Source organism: Rhodamnia argentea, chromosome 11 (assembly GCF_020921035.1).
Source record: "Rhodamnia argentea isolate NSW1041297 chromosome 11, ASM2092103v1, whole genome shotgun sequence".
In the NCBI taxonomy this organism is placed as follows: domain Eukaryota; kingdom Viridiplantae; phylum Streptophyta; class Magnoliopsida; order Myrtales; family Myrtaceae; genus Rhodamnia; species Rhodamnia argentea.
In genome coordinates, this window is record NC_063160.1 from 13,350,125 (window position 1) to 13,377,877 (window position 27,753).

The 27,753-nt window shown below is 40.2% G+C and overlaps 2 protein-coding genes across 3 annotated transcripts in view; one reads left to right on the forward strand and one right to left on the reverse strand.

Annotated features, from left to right (window-relative positions):
* The window catches only part of LOC115736252 (transmembrane protein 53-B), a 391,123-nt gene that overhangs the window by 158,926 nt on the left and 204,444 nt on the right, over nucleotides 1-27,753 (reverse strand). The window lies entirely within an intron of this gene.
* LOC115736395 (dehydrin DHN1-like) lies at nucleotides 5,253-8,984 on the forward strand. Of its 2 annotated transcripts, none has more exons than XM_048272727.1 (2): nucleotides 5,253-5,628; nucleotides 8,738-8,984. In XM_048272727.1, the coding sequence occupies exons 1-2, from the start codon at nucleotides 5,353-5,355 to the stop codon at nucleotides 8,948-8,950; spliced, it is 489 nt and encodes a 162-aa protein (XP_048128684.1). In that variant the 5' UTR covers nucleotides 5,253-5,352; the 3' UTR covers nucleotides 8,951-8,984. The 2 variants fall into 2 exon arrangements, with proteins under 2 accessions (XP_048128684.1, XP_030523953.1); XM_030668093.2 differs by lacking the exon at nucleotides 8,738-8,984 and adding an exon at nucleotides 5,842-6,290.

Consider the following 27,753-nt stretch of genomic DNA (forward strand, 5'->3'; position numbering starts at 1 on the left):
GTCAAATCAGCCTCGAGTTTGTTTCGAGACCTCAAGAGAACTCACTCATGAGGTGTTTTGTGTAGTTTAAACAGTTCTCCCACTAAGATTCTGGCATAGAAATTGAATGGTATAAGCGTCAAAAAAACCCCTAAGGTCGTCCGGTTCCCAACAAAACTGAAGAATACCGATCTATTCAAGCATTATACCAAGATGAAATTTGTTGAGTAGAAGCATGCATTGTTGTACTCTTCTTGGTGGACTAACTCGTGATATAAATAAAAAAAAATGTATGCATGTAGGGGTGTATTGAGTCAAGATGACCGGTTTGGTGACTAGGAAGGCCGTGTCCGTCTCCATACTTGTAAAAACGATGAGAAGATCGTGCCAAGATCAAACATGCACCGAGAAAAGGCATGAGCCCAGAGAATGGCTAGTCTTCCAACAATTTCTTTGTTCATCTTCTTCCGGGTCTAGCGCACTAGATGGCTGATATGTTCCCGCACAACCTCTTCCGAAGCGTCGGTTTTATTTCGTGTAGAATTCTAGCACCTTGGAGTTGTCTTCTCGCGCCAATTCATGCTAAGCATGGGTGACAATGATAGGTTGCAAACATAAATCCCTAGATTTATCTCTCATTTATATCAGAGAAATAAAAAAGAATTACACATCACTGCGAATATTCCGGTTCTGTGCATTTTTCGTGAGAGATTATTCACAAGGAAAGGACAACTATCAAAGTAAGTTACCGATGATGTACTGAGATTATCGTTGAATCAAAGGATCTTGGCGGAAGAATGTATAGTTCTCGGGATTTTCGACACATAATCAAGTCCCTTTTTCGTTAATTTATCTGTGGTTAGGATGTAGCTATCCAACAGCAAAATCAACCCCCCGATTTTATTCTCACTCAGATTTGGCAAGGGCCTTTGCACTCCCGCCCTCCGCCGGCGGGGCCGCGAAGGCCCTCGCCACGTCTGGTGAGGCCACTTCGTGGCCTTGGCAATCACGAGCGTGACCACAAAGGCCACGAGAGACGATCGGCGTTCACGTCGGCGATCTTCGACCAACATGACTCAATTAAAAAATTGTCAAAATATTTTAGGACTAAATTGGGCAAATTAAAAAGTTTAGAATTAAATTTGTATAGATACAATCAATTTAGGATTATTTTTTTTTTTTGGTAGTTCTTCCATATTCAAAATGCTTCTAGCCATGTGGAAAACCCTTGGAGAGAAGAAACAAAGAAGGGGACACATGAGATCACAAACCATGTTCCCTAACCTTTTCCTTAAGCTTTTAATGGCATGTCATTAGATCGAGATTAGATGTGAATTGAACAAGATTATGAAAGCCTGTGGCCAACCACCAACGCTAAGGTTAAGCAATATAAAAATCGATTTGGGCGGCTGGGGGTGGTCCAAATTTCAAAGCGATGCATTGGTCCATAGTGGAATCGTGAGGCTGTCTTCTTCACTTGGGATGGAATAGAACAAAGCTGTGCCTATGACGTCAGCAATGAGAAATTATGTTAGGCATACGCAAATATCCTCTTGACATTTTTAAATTATCTAAAGAAGATTTAATTTATCTAATGAGCTTTGTTAGGCAATCGAGCCCCATCGATTGCGTCATCTCAACATCCAATGTTAAGTGAGCATTATTTTGAAGTGCCCCGTTGTGTGGAGAGGAAGGAGGGCTGATCGCCACGGAATCATTTTATGCTTCATTTTTCGCCTTATTTATGATTCGTTTCCCGTACCAAATGTATATGCATATGTTTCGTGAAAATTCAAAAGAAAATAAAATAAAGTTTGATTGCTTGATTCATCACCTATTAGATCCAGAAAAATCATGGGCGGTTTTGCAGTCGAATGTCGATATAAAGCCGGAACGCACGGCTATTGGCAGCGACCTCGATCTAGAAATCTATGCCCTTATTAGGATTAAACTAATTAATCAAAAAAGGTTTTGCTTTCGTACGCTCGCCTCTCACGGAACGTGCTTAGTCTATCAACGTGTTTAGAAATCTGCGCGTTTAGTAGGATTACGCTAACTAATTGAACTCAATGATTGTGCGTAATCATGCATTATAGGATTGTACTGATCTGAAGTGACCTACTTTGGACTTTTCTTTGGCTATTGAACGAAGAGAAGATTGGAGATTAAGATTAAGGCATTTTCTTCGTTCAAAACTTCTTTTTATTATTATTATTTTTTTTTTATTTAGATCTAAACACACAGATGTGACTTCGAATCAAAGAAAGGCCGTAATATGTTGTGGGCAACTGGCAGGGCACTCGCAATTATTTTTTGGCATTTAGGGTTTTTGGAGGCTATTGCCTTGTCTTTGGTAAGAACTGAGAATCTCCAATTGGAAAGCGCATGAACGTTGAACTTTATTGCATATGCTACAGTGGCGTTGCATCATAGGAAACATAAACAAATGGTTAAGGCTGTTGACAAAGACGTTCTTGATTAAATGCCCTCCGTTTCATCTTTGTCCCTCTCGATGCCGTCATCAAAGTTCACCCATTGATCAATGATTGTATGCTAAAATAAAGTGATTCGAGCGACATGAGATCCGGCTCTGATCTCGCTCAAATTACATGCTTATAGCGTGGGAGAGACTATCCAATGATATCGAATTTTTCCTATGTCCTGAAGAAACCCTCCCCCGTAGAATCGGACATGAGGCCGAATGTCGACTAGTCTCTTACGGATACCCCCTCCTGCAAGGCACAGATGAAGAAGTCCCTTGGTGGTTTTTCTGACCCATATCTTCCGATGCTTAAGTCCGATTCCATATATGGATAAGTGAAACTGATAGAATTTTTCGACTTCACGAATAAGATTGCATTTACCTGACGAATGGAATGAGCTCTATTTGTAGAGCTGGTTCCTCTGTCTGAGGATTAGAACGCCAGCTGTTACCACAGTAGCTGCATGAATCAAATTGACCTTTTGAACGTCGCACAAGTCAGGGATGCGATTTGGACCCAAAAAAAAAAAAAGTCAGGAATGCGATACTTTGGGCACTCAGGCAGTAGCCAACATTACCTACGGAGAATGATTGGATGTTTTAAGGGTCCAACCGTGCTCCGAGATTCCCGGCGGGCACGTCCGGACAAGGACAATGGCTCTGGGCCTTCAAATGAAGCCGGACATTTCGGATGGGCTTGGTCTTTAGCTTGGGCTTGGGCTTGGGCCTTATACAGTTTGGAAGGTGAATTCTTATCTTCACCTTGTTGGGCCCATTCGCGTTCGATTGTTGTAATTACACCATACGCAACCCTAGGCCCGGTCCACATCAAAACGGATTCAATGGTCACTACACTTTTAGTCAAGTCAATGCATAGTCGCTCTTTGTGTCCTCCTCAAAGATCATGAGGTGGTCCTGTGAAGAAGTTAATTGACCTTTTCTATTGGGCCATGGAGAAAGTTGACATTGAAGTTCCCTCTCTCACCTCCTTTCATAGAGGAGTCATGACTTGCATGAAGCTGATATCTTACAAGTAAATGTGCTCCGAGAGCTTGCGATGAGGTCTTTGAATTTAGAAAATCCAAATCCAAAGAGCAATTTTGAGCTTCTTGGAAAAAAGAGGAAGAAGAGAGTCACCTAGTCTAAGATTCTAACAAGGAGTATGGAATAAAACCAACTCCTTTCCCTCGCCGGAATAGAAAAAATTAAATGAAGAAAAGCAACTAGTGTGGATCAACCGATGAGACCAATCTAATATGGATATGACAGTCGTTAGACTTACTAAGATCGGTTTACAAAATTGATATACTATGTGATGTGTCGGCTTGTTATTGATTTTGGAGTATGGTGTACTTATTTACAGTATGATAAATCACTCAGTAAATCAAATGTGCTAACCTGTTTTAGCAAGTCTAGCATTGCTCGATCAATTTAAAAGAAATTCCCATCAAAGGCAAAGTTTCCTTGGGCTTTACCTAAATCAGGTGGCAGTATGGGGCCAAACTTTCCGTGCCCACTGCCCATAGCCGAAGCATAGCTCGGTATGGATCGGGTCTAATTCTCGAATCGGGTCGTTCAGCGGCTGGATCAACCTTTTGGACCGGGTCAGTTAACACCTAAGGTTCCAATTAGAAGCTTGAAAACCTGAAAGGAATATGGGTATTGTTAGGGAGGAATCGATGCCATTTTTTCTCTTAGGCAAAGCTTATGAGAGAACTTTGAAAACTTTTCATAAGCTAGATGCTCATAATGTATTTGAATTCGTCAAAGGAGAGATAGGAACTGACAATGATCTCCCAAAATGTTTGTGATGGGTTCACTTGATATTTTCTCTTCACGTGACGACGAACGAAATCACGAACTCCAACAGCCCACGCGTACCTCATCCCGGATTCCCCGGCCCACGCCTGCCGTTGCACGCCCCGACCAAGATCAAGATTGTTACGAACAAGGTCGGATGGATCTTATCCCCTCAACCGTTCTTTCTTGTCCATTTCCCAACAAACAACCAAGTCATCATATCAATGCATGGAGTTTTTTTTTTTTTTTTTGTTCTTTCCTTTTTGTATGACAAAGTTTTTCTCAGCGTATTAGAATTTTTTTTTTAAAGAATGTATTAAATCATGTGGATATCACGTGAGTCCTGTACGCTCACTTATTCTGTCCATAGAAAACGAAACTAAGTTAGGTCCAACGAGATCGACTGACCAAATTAATGTATTAATTGATCTAATATTGCACGACTCGATATGCGAACTGGTAAGCTGTACTTATATAATTATGGAATCATCTCATCAATCGTCATTTAGTACATCCACTTCTAATATGCTGAGAAAAACCTAAGACATACGTGGATGTAAAAAGAGCAGACGTTAATTTCATTGATTATGTAAATTAATTATCTTTAGATGTGAACTTATTCACGCATGACGTCTCTACTAATATGTGGAGCAGTTCTGTGATTCACCAACAAGTCTTCTCCATTGCCGACACAAACTCCAAAAAGATCTGATCACGCGGTGAGGTGTCGCCGTGGGCGTTAAAGCTCTTCCGGCGGAGCTCAGCGACAACCCGGCCGACCCTTATCCACACGTCAGCCGACGCTACAGGACACCTCCCCGCTCTAGCCACGGGACACGCGTCCTCATCCGGTACGTGGGCGTGGCATGCACGTGTCCCGCCGCCGAGCCATGCACGTGGAGGCTCGCACAAATTTCCCACTGCCTACAGCTCCCTATAAAACAAACCCCGCTCCGGGTTCAAATCTATCAATCCATCCATCTCCCAAAAAACGGAAAGAGACATTCGTAGCGTAAAGAGCGACCCTTGGCCCTTGTTCATCTGCAGAGTTTCACTTTGGTTGAGAGAGAGTTGTGAGAGGGAGAGAGAAAATGGCGCAATACGGGGGGCAATATGGTGACTCCGACCTCCGTCGCCAGACCGACGAGTACGGCAACCCGATCCGCCAGACGGACGAGTTCGGAAACCCCGTCCAGCAGACTGGATACGGAGCTGGTGCTTATGGCGCCGGAACCGGCGGTGCAGCTGGGGAGACCGGCGGCCTTGGTTATGGTGGAGACCAGCAGCAGCAGCAGCTGAGAGGCGAACGTCGTGGAGGTCGCCGCGGCGAAGTGCTCCAGCGTTCCGGAAGTTCTGGTTCTAGCTCCGTAAGTCTTTGACCCTGCTTACACCTTCCTTTTCCTGCTTATGACCCGAAACTTTGGGCTACATTTAGTTTCACGAATGCACGTAGAAGTTCTCGTCACTTGCCAGTTCGTGTCGAAGCCAAACATTTTGAGCACAAGCTTCGATTCCTAAAAAAGCTATGCAAAGTGAATTTTAACTAAAAAGAAGATGGAAACTTGCGTTATGTGGTGCAGTCGGAAGATGATGGTGAAGGCGGGAGGAGGAAGAAGGGGATGAAGGAGAAGATAAAGGAGAAGATTCCAGGGATGGGCTGCAACGACGAGCAGCAGCAGCAGCAGCAGGCGGGGTCGTACCCGACCTCCACAGCCGCGTGCGGAGGCTACGGGGCGGAGCTGGGGCAGCAGGAGGAGAAGAAGGGGATGATGGACAAGATCAAGGAGAAGCTGCCGGGACGTCATTAGATGTAACGTAATATGTGCATCAGCTATAGCACATATTTGCCTTTCTGTCTGTGTGTACGAAAGGAGACTAGAGTTTTGAGTTGTTCCAAATAAGTGCAAGGAAGGTCACTGCTTGTCTACTTCCCTCTTGGGAAGGAGCTTGCACCTGAAAGTTTTCCTTTTGTGTTTTGTGTACTGTGGTCCTTTTCCAGTCTTTTAAGTATATAAGTGGAGCTTTTGTATTCACTTGTTAAAAGTGATTTACTTTGGATATTGTAAGCGATCATTTAAATAAAGCGAGCGGCGGGTCTTGGTAAACCAATCTCGCGAACGGGTTTGACAACGAATGCGGTGCCGCCTGGCGGTGGCAAACCGGCTGGGCCTCTAGCTAGGGACCACAGTGCCCGATTGCCATTTTGCATCCCTACGATTCGTGCAACCAAGGAGAAGAGAAATGATCGAAAGGGTTTTAAGTTGAACTTCTCCTACGGTAACACACTAACTTGATGACAAGTAATTTTTACTTTTGTTGAAATGCGCGGTGTCGGGAGATATGTACAACTAGGGCGTGATAGAGTCAATGCGTGGCTCGATTTAGCTCCCTAGGGCAATATTGAAAGTTCAAAAGTAACTATGAGTTGAAGACGAATCGTACGGGATGGGAGTGGATGACCAGGGCGACGACGCATCGTTGTCGATGCTCTCGGCAGAGCAATATTGAAAGTTCAAAAGTAATAAAGTCCGGTTTATGTGTTGAAGATAAATCGTACGGGATGGGAGTGGTGGATGACCAGGGTGATGCATCGTTGTCGATACTCTCGGCGATACCCTTGGTCGCTCGAGACCGGCAACAACGTGGTTGTTGACACACTATTAGATGTATTTTGCGGGGCCCAATTTTTTTAAAAAAACATCTTTGTTGGATGTATTTTGTGGTTTTAAAAAGCACTCATTCTCGCCCGAATTTTTGTTTCTAGAAAAAAAAAAAGCATTAAGTGGGGTCTCAATTTTATTCTAAATTTTATGTTATCTCCGTTAAAAAGACGCTAGGTTCTGGTCTGCGACTCCCGTCAAATTCCTTTTAATCAGAAACTTGACAGGATCCAGATTTTGGTACCGACTACTACAAATTGGCGCCTTTTCTTATGACAATAAAAAAATAAAAAAATTGGCACCTGACCTTAAAGATTGTAGGTAGAAATAAGTTTAGGCACAAATTGAGGGTCTCATAAAACTTTGCACTTTTAAGGGAATTAGGCCTATTTTGTTGAATTGACAACAAAAGTAGGCATTCGATTTAGCATGATCTTTAAATTTTTTATGCATATTTAGTGTTATTTTTAAAATTTTAATTTATCAAATGTGATCTCTAGATTTTTGATACATCTTCAATTTATCTCGTGACTATATGAAAATAATTAATATTGTATCTGAATTTGAATTAATGGACGGATTATATTGAATATTTTTATATGAGACTTAGATTGAACACATGAACATTATTAAATATTTTTATATAATCCATGCACTAGATTAAATATGTTCAAAAATCACATTAAACAAATTAAAAGTTTAAAGATGATATTGTACATCAGGCTAAAGTTTGAGAATCATTTATATCATCAAACATAAGTTTTTCCAACGTAGAGGATCAAGTGTTCTATGATTTCCACACCAAGTTTGGAAACCTTCGCATTTCCTTCTCAGCTCTTCGATTGCTTTGCTGGAATGTGTGCATGGTGTATCCGAAAAACGCTATTTGTCTTAGCAAGAATTGTCATTTCAAGCCTTTTAGAGTTACGATGCCCTAAGATAAGTGGGGAACACATGTCCGGTGTAAGGCTCAAGTCAAATGGGGACCTCTGGGCTTTTCTTTTGCCTGTCGAAAGGATGTCCGGATCCAAACAAAATTGGTGGAAGCTTAGTGCTTTTCAATTTGTAAGTGGCCTCTGATTCGCATAGATAGCTGTAATTGCCAATTTCATTTCACAATTTCCAAGGATAGTTTCGTGCTCTTTTTCATTTATATTGGCAAACATAGGTTGGCATGACAAGAATAGTTTCGTGCTCCTTCCTTTCCACCTTGACGGCGTAGGCCGAAAATGACAAAGAATTATTGCACTATTAAATAACTGGACAAGGTTGAAGCTAGCTGGATGTCGGGATCATTGGAGAAAAATTCAATGAGTTTCTTAATTTGTCTCAAGCAATTTACATCAAGAAGATGCTTAAAATATACCAAATGGGCAATTGTCAACCCATATAGAGACTTGTGTGAAAAAAGAATGCGGGACTAAGTCAATCGAGGATATGACTTTTCTAATGTCTTAATATTTATGTACTAGGGGTGATCGATTTCAGGGTAGGCCTGTTCTCACTCTAGAATAGGGAACTGTCCTCTAAGGGTCAATTTTACAAAATGAAAATCGGAAGCCACCCATCGATGCCTGGACCACTCGAGAACACACCACCGGTCTAAACCGGTTTTCGGTTGTATCCATGGAACCGGCCATATCCAAGAAGGAGAAATTTATCTTGTATTTCACATAAATACAAAAGTGTATTGAATCAATGACCTCGGGTGAGGGAAATTTTCAAACATGCTAAAAATAGATCCAAGCTTCAATTCATAAAAAGCTATGCAAGTGAGTTTTAACTATAATAAAAAGTGTTGCGTGACGCGGTGCAGTCAGAAGATGATGGTCAAGGCGAGAGGAGGAAGAAGGGGATCAAGGAGAAGATAATGGAGAAGATTCCCGGGATGGGCGGCAAGGACGAGCAGCAGCAGGCGGGGTTGTACCCTACCACCGCCTCGAGCGGAGCCAAGGCAGCAGCGGGAGAAGAAGGGGATGATGGACAAGATCAAGGAGAAGCTGCCCGGACATCATTAGTTACAGTATAACATTTGCATCACTCCCTTGGATCTGTACCAGATATCTAAGTCTTTCCGTCTGTGTGTATGAAAGGGATGTTCCAAATAAGTGCAAGGAGGTCACTACTTGTCTACTTCTCCTTACGCATAAGCTCGCACCTTCTCGTGTTGTGTACTGAGATCCCTTTCCGGTCTAAATATATAAGTGCAGTTTTTGTATTCACTTGTTAAAAGTGATTTACTTCGAATGTTGTGAGCGATCATCTAATTTAAATAAGCCGGCGGGTCTTAGTAAAATCAATTTTCACAAGACGGTTTCACGTCAATTGCACTTCCGCCCAACGTGGGCAAAGTCGGCCCGGTCCTCCAGGGACCAATTTGCCTGGTGGCATTTTCTTGCATCCTACAATTCGTGCAACCAAGGTTCGTGCCCCGTTGCACAACCTAAAAGCCTCCCTCGGCAACACACTTTAAATTGAAGACAGGCGATTAACCCATATGGGAAAACATCTTTCATGGATATATATTTTGCGTGACCCAATTTTCTTAAAAAGCACTCATTCTATTACGTGTTTTAATTATGGCTCAAATTTTGTCTCTCGTTATAAAGAAAAAAACACTAATAGTAAGTCGAGTCTTGGTTGTAGTCTAAATTTTTTGTTGTCTGGTAATAGGGGCACTAACTTTTAACCGGCTTCCAGATCTGGCTTTTGTCAAATTTCCATCCGATCACCGACTAAACACGGACTAAACACGGAATGACACGTTGCATTTTCAACATTATTCCACAGACAGCTACTGAGGAAGATATTTGTTGTATAGTTCTACAACCGCTTTGAGATCAAACTGTTCTCCTCTCTCGATTTAAATTTAGGGCAAGATCTGAGAGTTTTACTCTCTCGAACTAAATCAAGATTTGGGAGTTACTTAGAGGTATTTGATTCATGTTCTTTCGATATATTGATGTTGGTATTTTTACACGATAATGATGATAAGGACGTTGAACGTAGATGCGCATTGCAAATAAATAGAGATCTCCGCGTGTGCTCATCACCGAATCCGGTGATTGGTTGCCGATCATTTAGCAAATTTGTTCTCGAGAAATGAAAGCGTGTTTCTAATTGTAAATTGTGCTTTGTTATTCGTCTTCTAGCATTTACTTAGTTCTACAGTTATTTGAGATTTGCTAGGTTTGAAAGCCTTCTATGTATGTACCGCTCAAATGTTGTTCTGATTAATGAATGGAATCTTTTTTTTTTTTTCAATAGAAAAAGAAATCATACTATAGAAACTTGATAGAGGTCAGATTTTGAAACCGATTGAAAATTGATGCCTTTTTTATGAGACAATTAAAAAATTTATGAGGAAAAAAGACTTTGTGTCCAAATTGAGATCTAACCTAAAGTATGAACTTTTAAGGGAATTAGGCTTAGACATTTGGAATCTCAACTATAAATTCTTGAGTGTTATTTAACAAGGGATATTGACACGAATGGAATATGAACTTTGATTCCATATGCAAAATCACTCCTAAACTTCTAACGTTGCATATAAGACCAAAGTTCGGAGAGTATTTGTGTCATTTTCTTTATTAATAATATAAGTTTTTCCAACAGAAAGGATCAAGTGTTCTATTGTTTCCACGTCGAGTTTAGGAACCTTCGCATTTCTTTGTCAGCTCCTCGATTGCTTGCACGCGACTGCTTGCAAGAATGGACATGGGATACCTGAAAAACACCATCTGTCTAAACAAGATTTGTCATTTCAAGCCCTTTATGAGTCGATTTATGATGTCCTAAAACAAGGGCTCAAGTCAAATGGGGGACCTCTAGGCTTTCTTTTGCCTGTCAAAAAGATATCGGGATCCAGACATAGGTGGATGCATGGTACTTTCAATCAGCAGGTGATCTCCAATATTGATAGCTTCAATTAACAAATTCCACAAGGTCCAAAGGTAGTTTCGTGCTCCTTTTCTTTTATATCGGCAACATAGGTTGGACTGATAACGATAATTTCGTGCTCTTGTTTTTTGTTTTACCTTAACCGTGTTGGCCGAAACTGATTAAGAATTATCCCACTAATCAGTCATTGTTCCCAACTTTGAGACGAAGGGCATGATTGAAGTTAGCTATGTGTTGGGTGTCAAGATCATCGGAGATGAATATAATGAGTTCCTTAACATGTCTCAAGGAATTTATACCAAGAAGGAAAATCATACAAAAAGCCTTAAACCTATTATATATTTGTCGATTAAGTCCTAGACCTTTCGATTTTGCCACTTGAGTCCTAAACCTTTTCACATTTTATCAATTAAGTCCATCCGACTAATTTTAACCTAAAATAATTGATATGGATGATGGTCGTCCTGCGTGGCACGTCCATAGCCGATGTGGACAATTTTTAATAATTTTTTAAATATTTTATTTTTCTTCTTATCTATATTTTTTCTGCATTGGCAAGGGTCACTGGCAACATTCAGCGGCCGAGAAGGCCTTACCTAGACCGGGCGAGGCTATCACGGCCTCGTGGGCCACACCGATACAAAAAAATAAGTAAAGAAAAAAAGGAATATAAAAAAATCGAATATTATTTAAAATTATCCACGCTAGCGCCGAAAGTGCCATGTAGGAAGACCGGCATTCACGTTAGCGATTTCCAGTTAAAATTGGCCAAGTGGTCGTCAAATGACATAAATTGGCAAAATGGGAAAAGGTTTAGAATTCAATTGATAAAATTAAAAAGTTTAAGACTAAATTAGTAAAATTGCAATAGGCTTAGAACCTTTTGAACAATTTTTCTCTTGAAGTTAGCTATGCCTTGGATGCTAAGATTGTTGAAGACGCATTTAATGAGTTTCTTGATTTGTCTCAAGAAACTTACGTTGAGAAGCTACTTGAACGATACCAAATGGGCAATCGTAAGTCTCTTGGTACATCGAACATTGGAGACATCTTTAACTTTTATTTGATTAGCCAATTAAGTGATCCATATACAATCTATTCAATTAACTTGCAAAACTTGATTTGGCCTTGGTTGACTCGGAACGAACTGTGAAAAAGAGCATGGTTTTTCAAATTCAAACGCCTGTCCAAATAGCATTTTCCTAGATGTAGTCGTGCTCAGTTTCTGAACTGAGTTATGGTACGAGTGAAAGTAACTATCCGTATCCTGTATTCTCCTGTTTCGAGTGCTCGACTCGTTCTCGAATCAAACTACCAAAATTAGCCTCCCCCGCTTGAAGTGAACAACCGGGAGTAGTCCACCGCTTTATAATCCGATCTAGGGGGTCCCTCGCCAAGGAAAGTAAAGTTCGATGAAACTTCTTCTCGACTTCAAGCGGTATGTGACTGTAAGATCTCCTTCGGAGTTTTCGTGATGAGCAGCCATCTTTTACGTCTGGAGGAGAATCCATTGAAGCTTCTGTCTTGAAGGCCATCACTTGCCGAGTGCCATCCAACTGAAGGATTCCTTATCTCATTCAACTTAGGAGTTTAGGGAAGTACATCTAGGCTTATTTGCTATCTCCGATGTGCATTCACGACCCATGCTATTCATCCATGATTGTCCCATTGACGCCCTTGACGTTGCCGTCTCCTTTCATGCGCCGAGCCGTTGATTAGACATTGACCACGCTCAAAACTTCTATGTTCCTAATCGTTCAATGTGTGTCACATTTAAGTAAACTTGTCCAATACAAACACGTGTACTCTAACTCAGATATCACAATATTACCCAATGACTTGAAGGCCATCACTTGCCAAGTGTCATCTAACTGAAGGATCCCTTATCTCGGTGGCCTTATGATTCCCTGTCACTTAGCTCTTTCTTGTGCCTCTCTCTCTCTCTCTCTCTCTCTCTCTCTCTCTCTCTTGTAATATATAATGCACAAAAATTAACAAGGATCTTGTAAATAAGTCAATGTGAAAAGCATAGAAAAATAACGAGGAACGATAAAAGACACTAGAGATTACGTAGTTCGGTCCGAATATCGGTACCTATATCAACGGGAAGAGTCAGTAAAAATAATTCACTATAATTGAAGAATCGGATTTACAATTGCTTAATACGCTCGTGTTTCCCGCACCTCGCTTACACACAAACCCAAAGTATTTATAGATAAAACAACTCTCAATTAGGTATAATAAAAACGCTAAATTCACGAAGCACCAATCGTGTATTTAGATTCCTCTCGTACGGCCGAAAAAGAACATCGCAATTTGTTGTCCCTTTTCTTTCCTTCACAGCGCGGTACTCTGCGGGGGTGTCAAAAAAGCCCGCGCCAGATAGGCCGGCCTGGCCCAACCTAACCCAACCCGAAAATTCACTTAATTTTAGGGCCTTTTCGAGCAAGGTTTGGAACTCGGGCCAGGCCGGCCCGCCGCCTAATTTTTTTTAACACCAATGTTTTCTTTTTAATTTAATTTAATTTAAATTTTCTTTTTTATATTCTTTCATTTGACGGGTTTGTTAATTGATTTTGATTCAAAAAAAAAAAAGAATCGGACTAGAATCTGGCCCAACCCAACTTGGCCTCGCTCGATTTGGGCCGGGTTGAGCTCGGTACTATTCTGTTTCGGGCCGGCTCGAGCCAGGCTGAGACCTGGTCCGTTGACATTCTTAGTACTCTATGCCGAAGAAAACCCTCGATTTCTTCACTGTGTTGCTCGTCTTCTTTTTCATGTGTGTACTGTACGCACACTTGAATAAAAGATAAACTCTTAACCTTTTTGTTATTATCCTTCACTCTAATGGACCCCACAAGCTTTCCTTTTGTACGACCAAAAAAAGGAGAGACTCACTTTCTTCTCAATGTTTGACTTGCATTTAAATATACAATAAAATAAGTGTGCATCCTTTTCCTATTTTGAACTGGCATAAAGCTTTTGCCCTTTTGTTTTTATTCTCTATCATGGTCGCAATTAAATCCAAGGCAAACACATCATACCCGAATTTAAACTCAAGACACAATTCAATAATTCTTCACCTTGGCCCGATGTTTGAAGCCAACTCATAGTGCTCATCATCCATGCTGCTCTCCCATTGCCCTAAAGGGCGATCACTCTCCACATACGTCAATAGTGCTCAAGCTCTAAAGAACATGCTTAGTCATCATATCTGTTGGGTTCTCTGCTGTAGCAATCTTTTTCACAACAACTTTACTCTTCGCTAAGACATCTTGAATGAAGTGGTACTTGATATCGATATGCTTTGTCCACTCATCATAAATCGGATTATATGCCGGATATATCGCACCTTAGTTATCACGGTGTAAATCAACACTTTTATGATCTAACCCAAAGTCCAAAAGCAAACCTTGTAACCATATCGCCTCTTTCACTATGAAGATCAATGCCATGTACTCTGCCTCGGTCGACGACAAGGCAATGTGGTTCTGTAAAGACGTTTTCCAACTAATCGCACCACCTGCAAGCGTAAATACATACCTTGCTAAAGACCCGCACTCATCCAAGTCACCTACATGATCAAAATCCACAAAATCAATGGTTTCTCTGCCATTATTGTTCCTCCGATATACTATACCAATGTCTATTGTCCCATTCAAATATTTGAGGATCCATTTCTGAGCTTCCCAATGAGTTTTACTAGGACGTTTCATATAACGATTAACCGCACCGACGGTTTGTGAAATATCAAGCCTAGTATGTATAATACTACCCATGGCACTAGAATAAGGAACACGAGACATATGTTCCTCCTCCTCCTCAATCTACGGTAATAACTTAACCGAAAGTTTAAAGTGCTTCACTAATGGCGTATTTATAGATTTCGCAAACTGCATATTAAAACGTGCGACAATCTTCTCAATATATTTCTTTTGAGACAAACGTAATACTCCTATAGTCCTATCATGCAAAATCCCCATACTCAAAATTTTCTTTGCGGCACATAAATCTTTCATCTCAAACTCAGCACTTATTTACCTCTTCAAGACATCAATATTAGATATATTTTCCGTTGCTATCAACAAATCATCAACATATAACAGTAGATATATCAAAGACCCATCCTCCAATTTCCTAAAATAAACGCAGCTATCCATTTGACTTTTCGAATAGTCTTGACAAGCCACAAAAGCATCAAAACGTTTATATCATTGTCTAGGAGACTATTTCAGCTCATACAAAGATTTCTTTAACAAGCAAAAATGGTTTTCTTTATCCGGAATAGCAAATCCCTCTGGTTGCCTCATATAAATTTGCTTCTCCAACTTACCGTGAAGAAACGTCGTTTTTACATCAAGCTGCTCCAAGTCGAGATCCCGTGCACCAACTAAGACAAGCAAAATACAAATAGAAGTATGCCTTACCACAGGAGAAAACAACTCATTGTAGTCAATGCCCTCTCGTTGGATATACCCCTTCGAGACAATCTTGCCTTATACCTTATTGCTTCTACACCGGGAATACCTTCTTTCCGTTTGTAGACCCATTTACTTTCGATAATCTTCTGGCTCTTGGATACTTTAACTAGCTCCCATGTCTGATTTTGATGGAGTGATTCCATCTCTTCACTCGTAGCTCCTAGCCATTGCAACGACTCAAAACTAGCTATCGCCTTAGAGTAAGACTGAGCTTCATTTGTCTCCACCTTATCACCTACAATTAAAGCATAAACAATATATGTATAACAATAACATACCGGTGGTTTAATTTGCCTTCTCTGTCTATTTGCGGCTATACTATGCTAAAGCTATACTGGTTGTTCATTATCACCGACTTCAGAAACTACGGCCTTATTTGCAATCTCAATATCTGTTACCTCCGAGGTCTCCAGAGTCTCCACATGAAGCTCCACCTCACTACCGACACCATGATCTGTCTACTCTGCTAGTTGTATCTCGTAACTCCTTTGTCGAAGTATTGCAATTCGTTGAAGATCACATATCTGCTGATTAAAAAATTGGGTGATCTGGGATAGGTGCACCATAACCGATAGCCTTTCACCCCATTTGCATAACCTAGAAATATGCACTTCTTCGACCTCGGCTCAAGCTTACCGTCACTCGCATGAGTATACCCAAGACATCCGAATACTTGTAATCTGGAATAATCAACAAGCTTCCCTAACCACACTTCTTCTAGAGTCTTCCACTCGATAGCAAATGATAGAGATCCATTAATTAGGTAACAGGCCATGTTCATTGCTTTGGCCCAAAATTCCTTGCGTATTCCAGCATGTGAAAGCATGCTCCGAGCCCACTCAAGTAAAGTTCTGTTCTTCTGTTCTAGCACACCATTCTATTGTGGTGTCTTAGGTACTACGCGGTATCTTACAATCCTTTCTTTCTTGCAGAACTTTGTAAAATCTTTACCACAGAACTCCATGCCGTTATTGGTTCTCAAGCACTTGATCTGTTTATCCGATCGCTTCTCAATCAATGCCTTAAATTTTTTGAACCGATCAAACACATCAGATTTGTGCTTCAGAAAGTATACCCATACCTTCCTGGAATAATCGTATATAAATGTCAGCATATAATGACTACCTCTTTTTGAAGGAACCAATGACGAGCCCCCAGACGTTTGAATGAATATATTCCACCGGTTGCTTGGTTGAATGAATACCTGTAGTAAACTTAATCATGCGTTGCTTTCCAAAGATGCAGTGCTCACATAAGTCTAACTTACTTGTCTTCTGATCTTTTAACAACCCATTATCACTCAGCATCGTCATACCTGTCTCACTCATGTGCCCTAGACGCATATGCCATAAACGAGTTAAATCAGAATCTGACTCACCCGATGAAACTAAAAACTCCTGTCATGGTCTCTCTTAGTAGATGATATAGAAAACTTACTTTCTTTTCTTTCATCACTGTCATGGTACCTTGAGAGATTCTCAAGCCTCCACCTTTAGCAGTGTACTTACACTCGATATCATTGAGCGTCCCTAGAGAAATGAGATTCTTCTTGAGCTCCGGTACATTTCTCACGTACGTTAATGTGTGTACTACACCATCAAGCATCCGAGTCCGAATTATCCATATCCCCACAACCTTATAGGTTATGTTATTTCCCAATAGAACTCTACCACTATCTGCAGTCTGGTAAGTAGTAAACCGGTTCCTATGAGGCGTCATATGATAAAAACATCTCGAATCTAGCACCCACTCCTCTCCCGATGAACTTGTAGTCACACACAAGACAGCTTCTACATTACTAATGCTCTCCTCAGCAATGTTCGCCACACTGCTTGTGGCTTTCTACTTATCACCTTTGTTTCTCAACTTAGGATAATCTCTCCTGATGTGCCCCTCCTCGTGACACTCAAACCACTTTACGCGTCCCTTGGACTTTTCATGGCGTGATTTCAACCTGCTTTTACCTCTGCTGCTGCCGGACCCTCGCTGTTGCTTTCTACCTTGAATCACTAGTCTCCGCATTACATCCCGCGCTAGACTATCATCTCGCAACTTTCTCTGCCACTCTTTAGAAAATAACGCAGACTTTATAATGTGAATCATTGCGGAAGGTGATCGTTCTACGAAGATCTAGGAGTTGCGAATTTGCTAACCTCAACCCCCAATCGAACCCGTGATTGGTAATCTCGGTATGAACGCGACCTGTTGACGAACCTGTGTCAACCAATCAACGCTATAATGCCATGAACTAGAGAATTCGCGATCTTGCTCGATAAGTTGAATTTGATCGCCACAAGAAAACCTTGATAAGATCTAATCCTCAAGAGAACTCAAAGAAGAAAACATCTCTGTATAATATTCTGAATCAAAATTGAGTTATCAGAAACCTATAAGCTCCCTTATATAAGGAGCTAGCCCTAATAAGGTAAAATTACAAAAATATCCTTAGTTAATGAAAATTCGCCTAAAAATATAAAAAAGCCTAAAAGTCCATCTAAATGATTCTGAAATGCTAAAAAAACGTCGTTAATCACTACTAATGTAGTGCGTATTGATTAGTGGCCCGTTTCCAAGCGTCCCAAAGTCAATGGAACCAAAAGTGATATTGTGGCGCCAAGGAGCTTCAGAATCTTCAAGTCTCGAATCCATATTGTCTCTATTCCAAAGATCTTGAACTATGACACCGACAACTTGCGTGAACTCATTTGCTCTCGCTTGAGTGATGGGACCTAGCGGATAGGATAATGGGTCCCTAGCACCTCCTCCACGATAGGGCTCGATATCCACATCATTCCCTCCCCCGTGCAAAGGATTTGCCCTCAAATCATCCCTTGCATAAAAAAGAGTCAAGTCAGAAACATTGAAAGTAGCACTAATACCATACTCACCTGGAAGATCAAGCTTGTAGGCATTATCGTTGACTCTCTCCAACACCATGTCGCGACCTAAAAACAGGCTAATGGATTATTAGGTTAATTAAATCAACTAACCTAATTCGAACCCTCTCAAGTCCTACCGAATCGCAACTTAGGTTTATTCATGAGAAAATATTTAATTGAAGCCGCCACTAATCATTTACAGTAGGTTGATTAGAAACCTATATAAAATAGCGGGAGAACTATTTTATCTCTACGAACCGGAGAAAATGAGTCCGGGGACTTGGTTATGCTAATTAAAAAATTAATGCCCTTTCGGTACCAATTTCATGAAAAAGCCTTCCGATTAATCGATGTGAATTCAATGATTAATTGGAAAAATGTGACATGAAGACCATATATTAAGCGTCCAGATGATGATTTTTTTTGGTATTTTCGGTAATAAAATAAAACATTCACAAGCAATCAAAAATATGAACAAACATAAACAAAAACACCCATAATATACCTTTTAGTTTCCGATTTTTTCGAAAATTATCTCATTTCCAAAGATTTGGGCTAGAGCGAGATTTTATCCGCTACATCCTCGAGGATTCAAGACGGTATGCGGATATGTGTATAGAAAAACAACGTCCCTTCTCGCCAAAGGACAGAACACGAATTTCTATACTAAATCACATCCCATTCCACGAGATCGTGACTAAGGCGTGTGATTTAATTTTTCCGAAGGGTCTAGGCACATAGGGAGCATGTATTATGGGCATGTTTGTTTAAAGATGTGCAAATCTTTGAAAAATTAAAAATAAAATGAAAACCTAATTAAGTATGAATTTCAGAAATTCCATTGGGGTGGCCGAAAATATGAGATTGGGGATCCACCTTTCCTCATCTAAAAATTCAATCCAATTCTAATTTGAAAAATTATCCTTAAGGATTGGAAAAATTATTTTAGATAATTCTCAAAGAAAATTCGGACTTTATCCAATTTGACCAAACATTATCTCTAACACTCAAATATCATCGGGAAAATCGTGAGAGGATAAGATAAGATATAAGCCGGATAAAACAATCCACCTAACTTGCATATCGGAGATAACGATCAAGATCAGAAACTTATCAAAGAGCAAGCCAATCATCATCCAATTCAAAGATGCTCACTTATTAGATAAGGTTTGGTTCAATCAATTATTATCCACGTCATGAGATTAGATAAATTACCAAAGATAACATGATCATCCAAACAAGATAAAGATAAGGGCGATATTCATTCACCAACAAATTGGATTCGGGCAAGTAGGCTACCTATATGTCGAAAAACCCATGTTCTTGTTAAAAAGTTCTGATTTTTTCAACTGAATTCACTCCATTAAAACTGGTGACTGATTCTTATTTGAGAAAAAACATGTTCCAATTGAGTTAAGTCAATTATCGAAAGTGTAAGGATCCCACCAGCTTAACGAACGAATTAAGTTTGCTAGAAAATCATCCATCCGCATAGCACTCATGGCTCAATTCTGGAATCAAATTTTTTTGTCTGAAATTCTGATTTTCTAATCTATCCCGATCTACAAATCGTCAAATAGATTGTTATTTTTTTGAAACGAATGATTCCAAGTTTATTTAATCAATTCCCAAAAGATCACTACACTATTCAACCAATTCATGAACAAGTTTAAGAGAAATCAGACTTTCATCCATCCAAAGTTCAACTTTCGATCCCTCATAAAAAAAAAATAAACTTCTTCACTTTTGGTCTTAAAACAAAGCTCACGCATGATGACGCTAGAACATTCAGCAAACTATGAATGAATTATGACCAAAAGGTCAAGAGAATGTACCTTTTTTCAACCAATCTTCCAGCAAGAGTACACTTTGATGTTTGAGTCCAAAACAACCTTTTCTTTCACTGCATTTGTGCACTCCTAAACCGAGTAAGCTAACACGAGAATGCGGCTTCGTCAAGTGCCGAATATTGATCAAAGTGAGGTCAAATTACCGCTTGAACAGAGTTGATTTCTATGTTGAATCGAATTGAACAGCAGTTGGGGGCAATCTGGTTCTCGGCGTCTTGAACTACGACGAACGTCGGGACTGCGGAGGGGCAAAGCGCCGAACCGAGACAGCTGAGCGGTGGCGGATCTGTGAACCAAATAGCCATGGGGATGTTGGGATGGCGGTGGTCGGTAGCAGAACAAGGGCAGCTCGTGTGTGGGGGGAGGTTCGGCTAGGGGATTGCCTTGACCGCGAGGGAGGCAATCGAACCCTCAATCTCTCCAAGCAACTCTCTACTTTCTTCCGCAATCAATAATGGCTCTTAGAAGTGCTGCAATTTTCAGAGCGTGAGCCGACCCTTTCAACGTGAACGAAGCCTTATATTTATAAAGCTTGTCTCGGCAATCCTAGTAGGAATAGGAGTCAATTTGGATCGTTGGATAGAAAGTTCTAGTTAGAACGGGATTGAATGTAAGCCTTAGATTTTAAGAGTCCGCAACCACTAAAACTTTCTGTTATTTGCAGCCAATTAGTGATAAAATTTTAGTTAAGATAAGACTCTTTTAATAAATTTTGAATTTTGACCTTAAAAGAGTCCTAATCTAACTAAACACCTATCAATTTTGGCCAAAGTGATGTCATCATGGGTTGGCAAAATTTCTTCTCATAATTTCAAGATTGTCGGGTAATTAATTAAAAGCTTTAATAATCGAAAATGGGCTAGATTAAAATTGAGATTAAATCCAAACCACAAATAAGATTCGATACACCCATGTTGCTTATGACCCAATTTTAATCAAAATAAATCACAGACATGCTTGTTCATTAAGAGAGAATTAACGATTGCCTAAAGCATTCCCTTGCCTACACAAAGAAAATCATAATGCTCACCATCAGACCTGGACAATGCTCGGAGACAACTAGCTGGCCTCGTAAGTACAAAAACCACCATTTGTCCATCATCTCCAATTTCCAATAGGTATTGCAACTTCTACTCATGATTCCTCATACACATGGTGTCTCTTCCCTCTCTTTCCACGGCCACCCTTTTTGGACGTGTAACAATTATAGAGATCATTTCTTGTAACCTTGGTAAAAAATTTATGACTAAGCCTCGGTCCAGTTTTTTATCAAATCAAACCCGATTGACTCACTTTGATTTAAATGTACGGCTGACAAAAAATAAATATGCAATGCATGAGGGATTATTTTTTGTGAGAATTATGTTTAACCCTTATTTTATGCTTAAATGAACGATTTTCCTAAACATCAAAATTTAGGGGTTAACACACCATGAATGGTCCATCCTCTCGCGGTAACAACTTAGAACGTCGTTGTTCGGGAAAACGGTCTGTGCGCATATGAACCCAAACCCAATCACCGGGCTCAAACACTACGTTCTTTCGCCCTTTGTTGGCTTGCTTTGCATATTGCTCTGTCTTGTGCTCAATATTCAACCGCATCTTTTTATGCTAAATATTCGTAAATTCAGCTTTCTTAGCACCATCTAAATCCACACGATCATCAACATACAAAGGGGTTAAATCTAACGGAGTTAATGGATTAAAACCATAGACAACCTCAAACGGTGTGAATTTAGTAGCAGAATGCACGCTCCTGTTATAAGCAAACTCAACATGAGGTAAATAGTCTTCCTAAGACTTAATATTCTTTTTAATGATAGCATGCAATAAAGTCCCTAAAATCCTATTAACTACTTCAGTTTGTAGATGACAAGTAGTAAAAAATAAAAGCTGTGTACCTAACCTCTTCCACAATGTCTTCCAAAAGTAGCTAAGAAATTTAGTATATCGATCAGAAACAATGGACCTAGGCATGCCATGCGAACGCATAACCTTACGAAAGAACAAATTAGCAATATGTGACGTGTCATCGGATTTATGACAAGGTATAAAATGAGTAATTTTCGAAAATCGATCTACAACCACATAAATAGAATCCCTACCATGCTTAGACCTAGGCAGTCCTAACACAAAATCCATAAAAATATCAACCCAAGGATGCATCGGGATAGGCAAAGGGGTATACAAGCTGTGCGGTTTAGTTGTAGACTTAGCCTGCTTACAAGCAATGCATTTCTCACAAACACGTGTGACATCTCGTTTCATGTGTGGCCAATGAAAATGTTCATGTAGTACTTCATAAGTTTTATTTATGCCAAAATGTCCCATTAAGGCGCCACTATGCGCCTCTCGCACTAACAGCTCTCGCAAAGAGCATATAGGCAAATACAATTTGTTTTCACGAAAGAGGTATCCATCATGCCTATAGAATTTTCCAAACGCAGCATACTCATAAGCTTCAAACACTCTTCCAAAGTCATTATCATCAGTATATAATTCTTTGATATGCTCAAATCCTAGATACTTTGCTTCTAAAGTAGTTAGAATTGCGAACCTTTGAGAAAGTGCATCAGCTACCACATTTTCCTTACCTTTCTTGTACTTGATTATATATGGAAAAGTCTCGATGAACTCCATCCATTTGGCATGTCTTTTGTTTAACTTTTGCTGCCCCCTCAAGTACTTCAAAGTCTCGTGGTCGGTGTGGATCATGAACTTTTTTAGCCACAGATAATATTGCTAAGTCTCTAAAGCTCGCACCAAAGCATACATCTCTTTATCGTAAGTTGGATAATTCAATGTTGTTCCGCTTAACTTCTCGCTGAAATAAGCTATGGGACGTCATCTTTGCATCAACACAGCTCCAATTCCCGTATCAGAAGCATCACATTCTACTTCAAAAGTAGCACTGAAATTTGGTAAAGACAACAAAGGAGCATTAGTTAGTTTATCCTTTAACAGATTAAATGCTCTTTCTTGCTCTTCTCCCCACATGAAACCCACGTTCTTCTTGATAACCTCGGTTAAAGGTGCGGCGATAATGCTGAAATCCTTCACAAATCTGCGACGTAAACCGGCTAAGCCATGAAAGCTGCGCACCTCTCCTCTTGTCTTAGTTGTTGGTCATTCACGGATTGCTTTCACCTTTTCTTCATCAACTTGTATTCCATCAGCACCAACAACAAACCCTAGAAATACTAATTTGTTAGTCACAAAAAAGCACTTCTTTAGGTTAGCATATAATTGTTCGTTTCTTAAAACCTGTAAAACAGCTCTCACATGCTCAATACGATCATCAAGGCTTTGACTATATATCAAGATATCATCAAAATAGACAACTACAAAACGACCAATAAAAACACGCAGAACATGATTCATAAGTCGCATGAAAGTACTAGGTGCATTCGTTAAACCAAATAACATGACTAACCACTTATACAACCCATATTTAGTCTTAAATGCAATTTTCCATTCATCCCATTCTTTCATTCTAATTTGATGATAACCACTTTTCAAATCAATTTTAGTAAAAATGCAAGCTCCATGCAATTCATCCAACATGTCATCTAGCCTAGGAATAGGATGTCGATACTTTATCGTAATGTTATTGATTGCTTAGCAATCAATACACATGCGCCAAGACCCATCCTTCTTCGGTACCAACAAAACAGGAACAACACATGGGCTAAGACTCTCCCGCACATATCCTCGCTCCAAGAATTCGCTAACTTGCCGCTGAAGTTCCTTTGTCTCCTCGGGATTGCTTTGATATGCGGGTCGGTTAGGTAATGAAGCACCAGGAATCAAATCGGTTTGATGCTCTATGCCTCGAATCGGTGGTAGACCTCCGGAAATCTCATTAGGAAAGACATCTTCAAATTCTTGCAACAAAGACACGACAGAACTAGACAAACTTGGGTCAAGTTCGTTAGTAGTAAATAGTGCCTCCTTGTACAAAAGTACAAGCATCGGTCGATCCAGTAGTAAAACTCTCCTCATTTCACTCGATTTTGCAAAGAAATTCTTTTCCTTCTTTCCTTTCCTTTCTCCTCTTCCCTCGGCTTTTACCACTCTACTCTTCTTAGCCATTGCTTTCCTTGCTTCTCAAAATCTTCTTTTCTCTCTCTCTTGACTTTACGTTGTATTTTCAGTTGATCTTCATACACCTCAGTAGATGTCATCGGTACCAAAGCGTAAGTCTTCTCATTCATTACCAACAAATATCGGTTGGTGTACCCGTCATGATGTACTTTCCGATCATACTGCCATGGCCTACCAAGTAAAATATGGATTGCTTGCATAGGTACAACATCACACATCACCTCGTTTTTATATCTCCCTATCTCAAATGGGACTCGGACTTGCTTTGACACCTTCACTTCTCCACTATCATTCAACCACTGCAATCTATATGGTCTAGGGTGTTTTTAGGTCCTTAATCCAAGCTTCTCCGCCATGGTACAACTTGCAACATTCGTGCAACTACCCCTATCAACAATCAAACTACAAATCTTACCATTCACCAAACATCTTGTATGGAACATATTATCTCGTTGTTGGTGATGATCCTCCTCCTTAACTTGAACACTCGGAGAACGCCTAACCACCATCAATTCACCTTTGAGTGGCATCTCAACATCGCTACAGTCCCCTAACGGTGGCATCTCAACATCCTCTTCCTCCCTGTCACTTTCGGAATGAACATCTCCAGGTCCAGTCATTATCATCACCCTTCTATTAGGACACTAATTTGCAATATGACCCTTGCCTAGACACTTGAAACATTTAATTTCACGAGTTCTAGTGTTAGGATTTTCAGTTTTACCTGAAGTCGGGTTCGAACCAACTCTGCCGTTCTTCTCCTTCTCCTTTGAAGTTTCAGCCTTAGAGTTGTTTTCCTTCTAATTCGGCTTCTCATCTCTCTTCCAATTGGGTTTCCAATTCGAACTTGAACCTCCACCACTCTTGTAATTTCGGTCCATCTTCAATTGTCTCTCAACTTTAATAGCTTTATCCATCAATTCTTCCAACTCAACATAATGTTGCAGCTCTACCACCGTTGCTATATCTCGGCCCAAACCACTCAAGAATCGTGACATTGTAGCCTCACGATCCTCTACCACATTAGCACGGATCATGGCAATCTCCATGTCTTTATGATACTCTTCCACGCTCTTATCGCCTTGTGTGAGATTCCGTAGCTTGTGGAACAAGTCTCGGTGGTAATGACTTGGCATAAAGCACCTCCTTATCACCGCTTTCATCTCATCCCACGTTTCTATCGGCCCCTCACCATTATGTCTGCTGCTAGTCACAAGTTGATCCCACCATATTATAGCATAATCAGTGAATTCAACAGCTACAATTTTTACCTTCTTGAGCTCCGAATATCGTTGGCAGTCAAATACCATCTCCATTCGTTTTTCCCAATCTAGATATGCGTCAGGATCATTCTTTCATTGGAAAGATGGAATCTTCATCTTAATGTTACCAAGTTCATCTTCTCGATTTTTGAACCCTCGACGTCTGTTCCTCCTCCCAAACCTGCTATCTCGATCATCTTCTGTATCGGACACATATTCATCTTCAAATTGCCGCTCCCATCTAGATTGTTCCCTAAGCTCATCTCGCTGATTTTGTGGCCTTCCTCGTGGTGGCTCTCGATCACCATCGAGCCTCGTCTCACAACTCACAACTCGATTGCTAAGTGCTTCAAGTTGTAAGCTCAACTGTTGGATACCCGCTAAAATCGCTTCATCCCTTTGTTTGGAACCATCCTCATTCTGATTCACGCTTTCTTGATCACTCACCATAACTTAAACCTACAAGAAAAATGTTAGAGATAAAGAAACCTCACCAAACACTCCCTCGCGTGTTTCGCTGAAGGTGTTTGTCACTCCCCTCGTGTTTAACTCAATTTTAGCTTTTTCTTCCCTTAATTAAGCTCACACACTCTTGCCTTTTACATCTTGTTTCTTTCTCACAAGCTCTTTATCAGATTAGATCCAGTTTCTCAAGCTCCTCACAATAGTTGACTAAACCACCAAGCTAGATCAGAAATCAATCCGGCAATATACCGCTCAATTTAGCAATCCAACAACTTTTGCTAATTTTCAAATTTCAAACTCAATTTTTGCTGCTGAAACTTCAATTCGGTCCTACTAACAAATGAGTCGCCTTCTTGATTTTTTTTTTGTCCAACCCTTTTTTTACCCAAACTTTTTTTTTGTTCGGCTTTGCTATCTTTTTTTTGCCGATTTTTTTTTTTTTTTTTTTTTTTTACAAACTCAAATACAATACGAAACCTTAGGACCGAAAACCCTAATTCAAAAAATTGAAAATGCAGCAAGAACAGATTCAAAACTCTAATTTGATTAACAACGAATCCCTAATTCTATAAACCCTAGATTGCTAAACGAAAAGCAGTAAAAGTAAGATAACTTGACCTTGTAGAACCAGCTCTGATACGAAATGATGTGAATCATTGCGGAAGGTGATCGTTCTACGAAGATCTAGGAGTTACGAATTTGCTAACCTCAACCCCCAATCGAACCTGTGATTGGTAATCTCGATATGAACGCGACCTATTGACGAACCTGTGTCAACCAATCAATGCTATAATGCCACGACCAAGAGAATTCGCGATCTTGCTCGATTAGTCGAATTCGATCACCACAATGAAACCTTGATAAGATTTAGTCCTCAAGAGAACTCAAAGAAGAAAACCTCTCTGCATAATATTCTGAATCAAAGTTGAGTTATCAGAAACCTATAAGCTCCCTTATATAGGGAGCTAACCATAATAAGGCAAAATTACAAAAATATCCTTAATTAATGAAAATTCGCCTAAAAATAGAAAAAAGGCCTAAAAGTCAATCTCAATGATTCCAAAACGCTAAAACAACGTCGTCAATCACTACTAATGTAGTGCGTATTGATCAGTGGCCCGTTTTCAAGCGTCCCGAAGTCAATGGAACCAAAAGTGATATTGTTGCACCAAGGAGCTTCGGAATCTTCAAGTCTCGAATCCATATTGTCTTTATTCCAAAGATCTTGAACCATGACGCCGACAGCTTACTTGAATTCCTTTGCTCTCGCTCGAGTGATGGGGCCTAGTGGATAGGATAATGGGTCCCTAGCTCCTCCTCCACGATAGAGCTCGATGTCCACATCACTTTACCTCTTCTAGGTAAACGTAGTATGCCCCTACAATAGTGAATCAGTAAAGTGCTCCCATGACTCTGGTAAAGAAGCCAACAACATCATGCCCCGCTCTTCATCATCAAGTGTCTTACCGACATTTTTCAAATCCATCATGAGTTTATTAACTTCATCTAAGTGGGTTCTGATGGACGTACATTCAGTATATCTAAACTAAAACATCATATTCAACATATATAAGCGATTGTTCAAACCCTTTGTTACATAGAGCGCCCGAAGTTTTGCCCACAATGCTGCGATAACCTTTTCCTCGCATACTTCTATTAATACTTCATCCGATAAATTCAACGGGGATTAAACTTCTAGCTTTCCTCATTATCACATCCTTTTCAACATTTGTCATCGTTTCGGGCAACTCGGCCTTGCCCTCCAATGCTTCTGCTAAACCTTGAGTTATCAATAACGCCTCCATTTTGAGGCTTTATAACCCAAAGTTGTTTCTCCCGTTAAACTTCTCAATTTCAGCTTTCACTCCAAACATAATTACAATCACAGGAT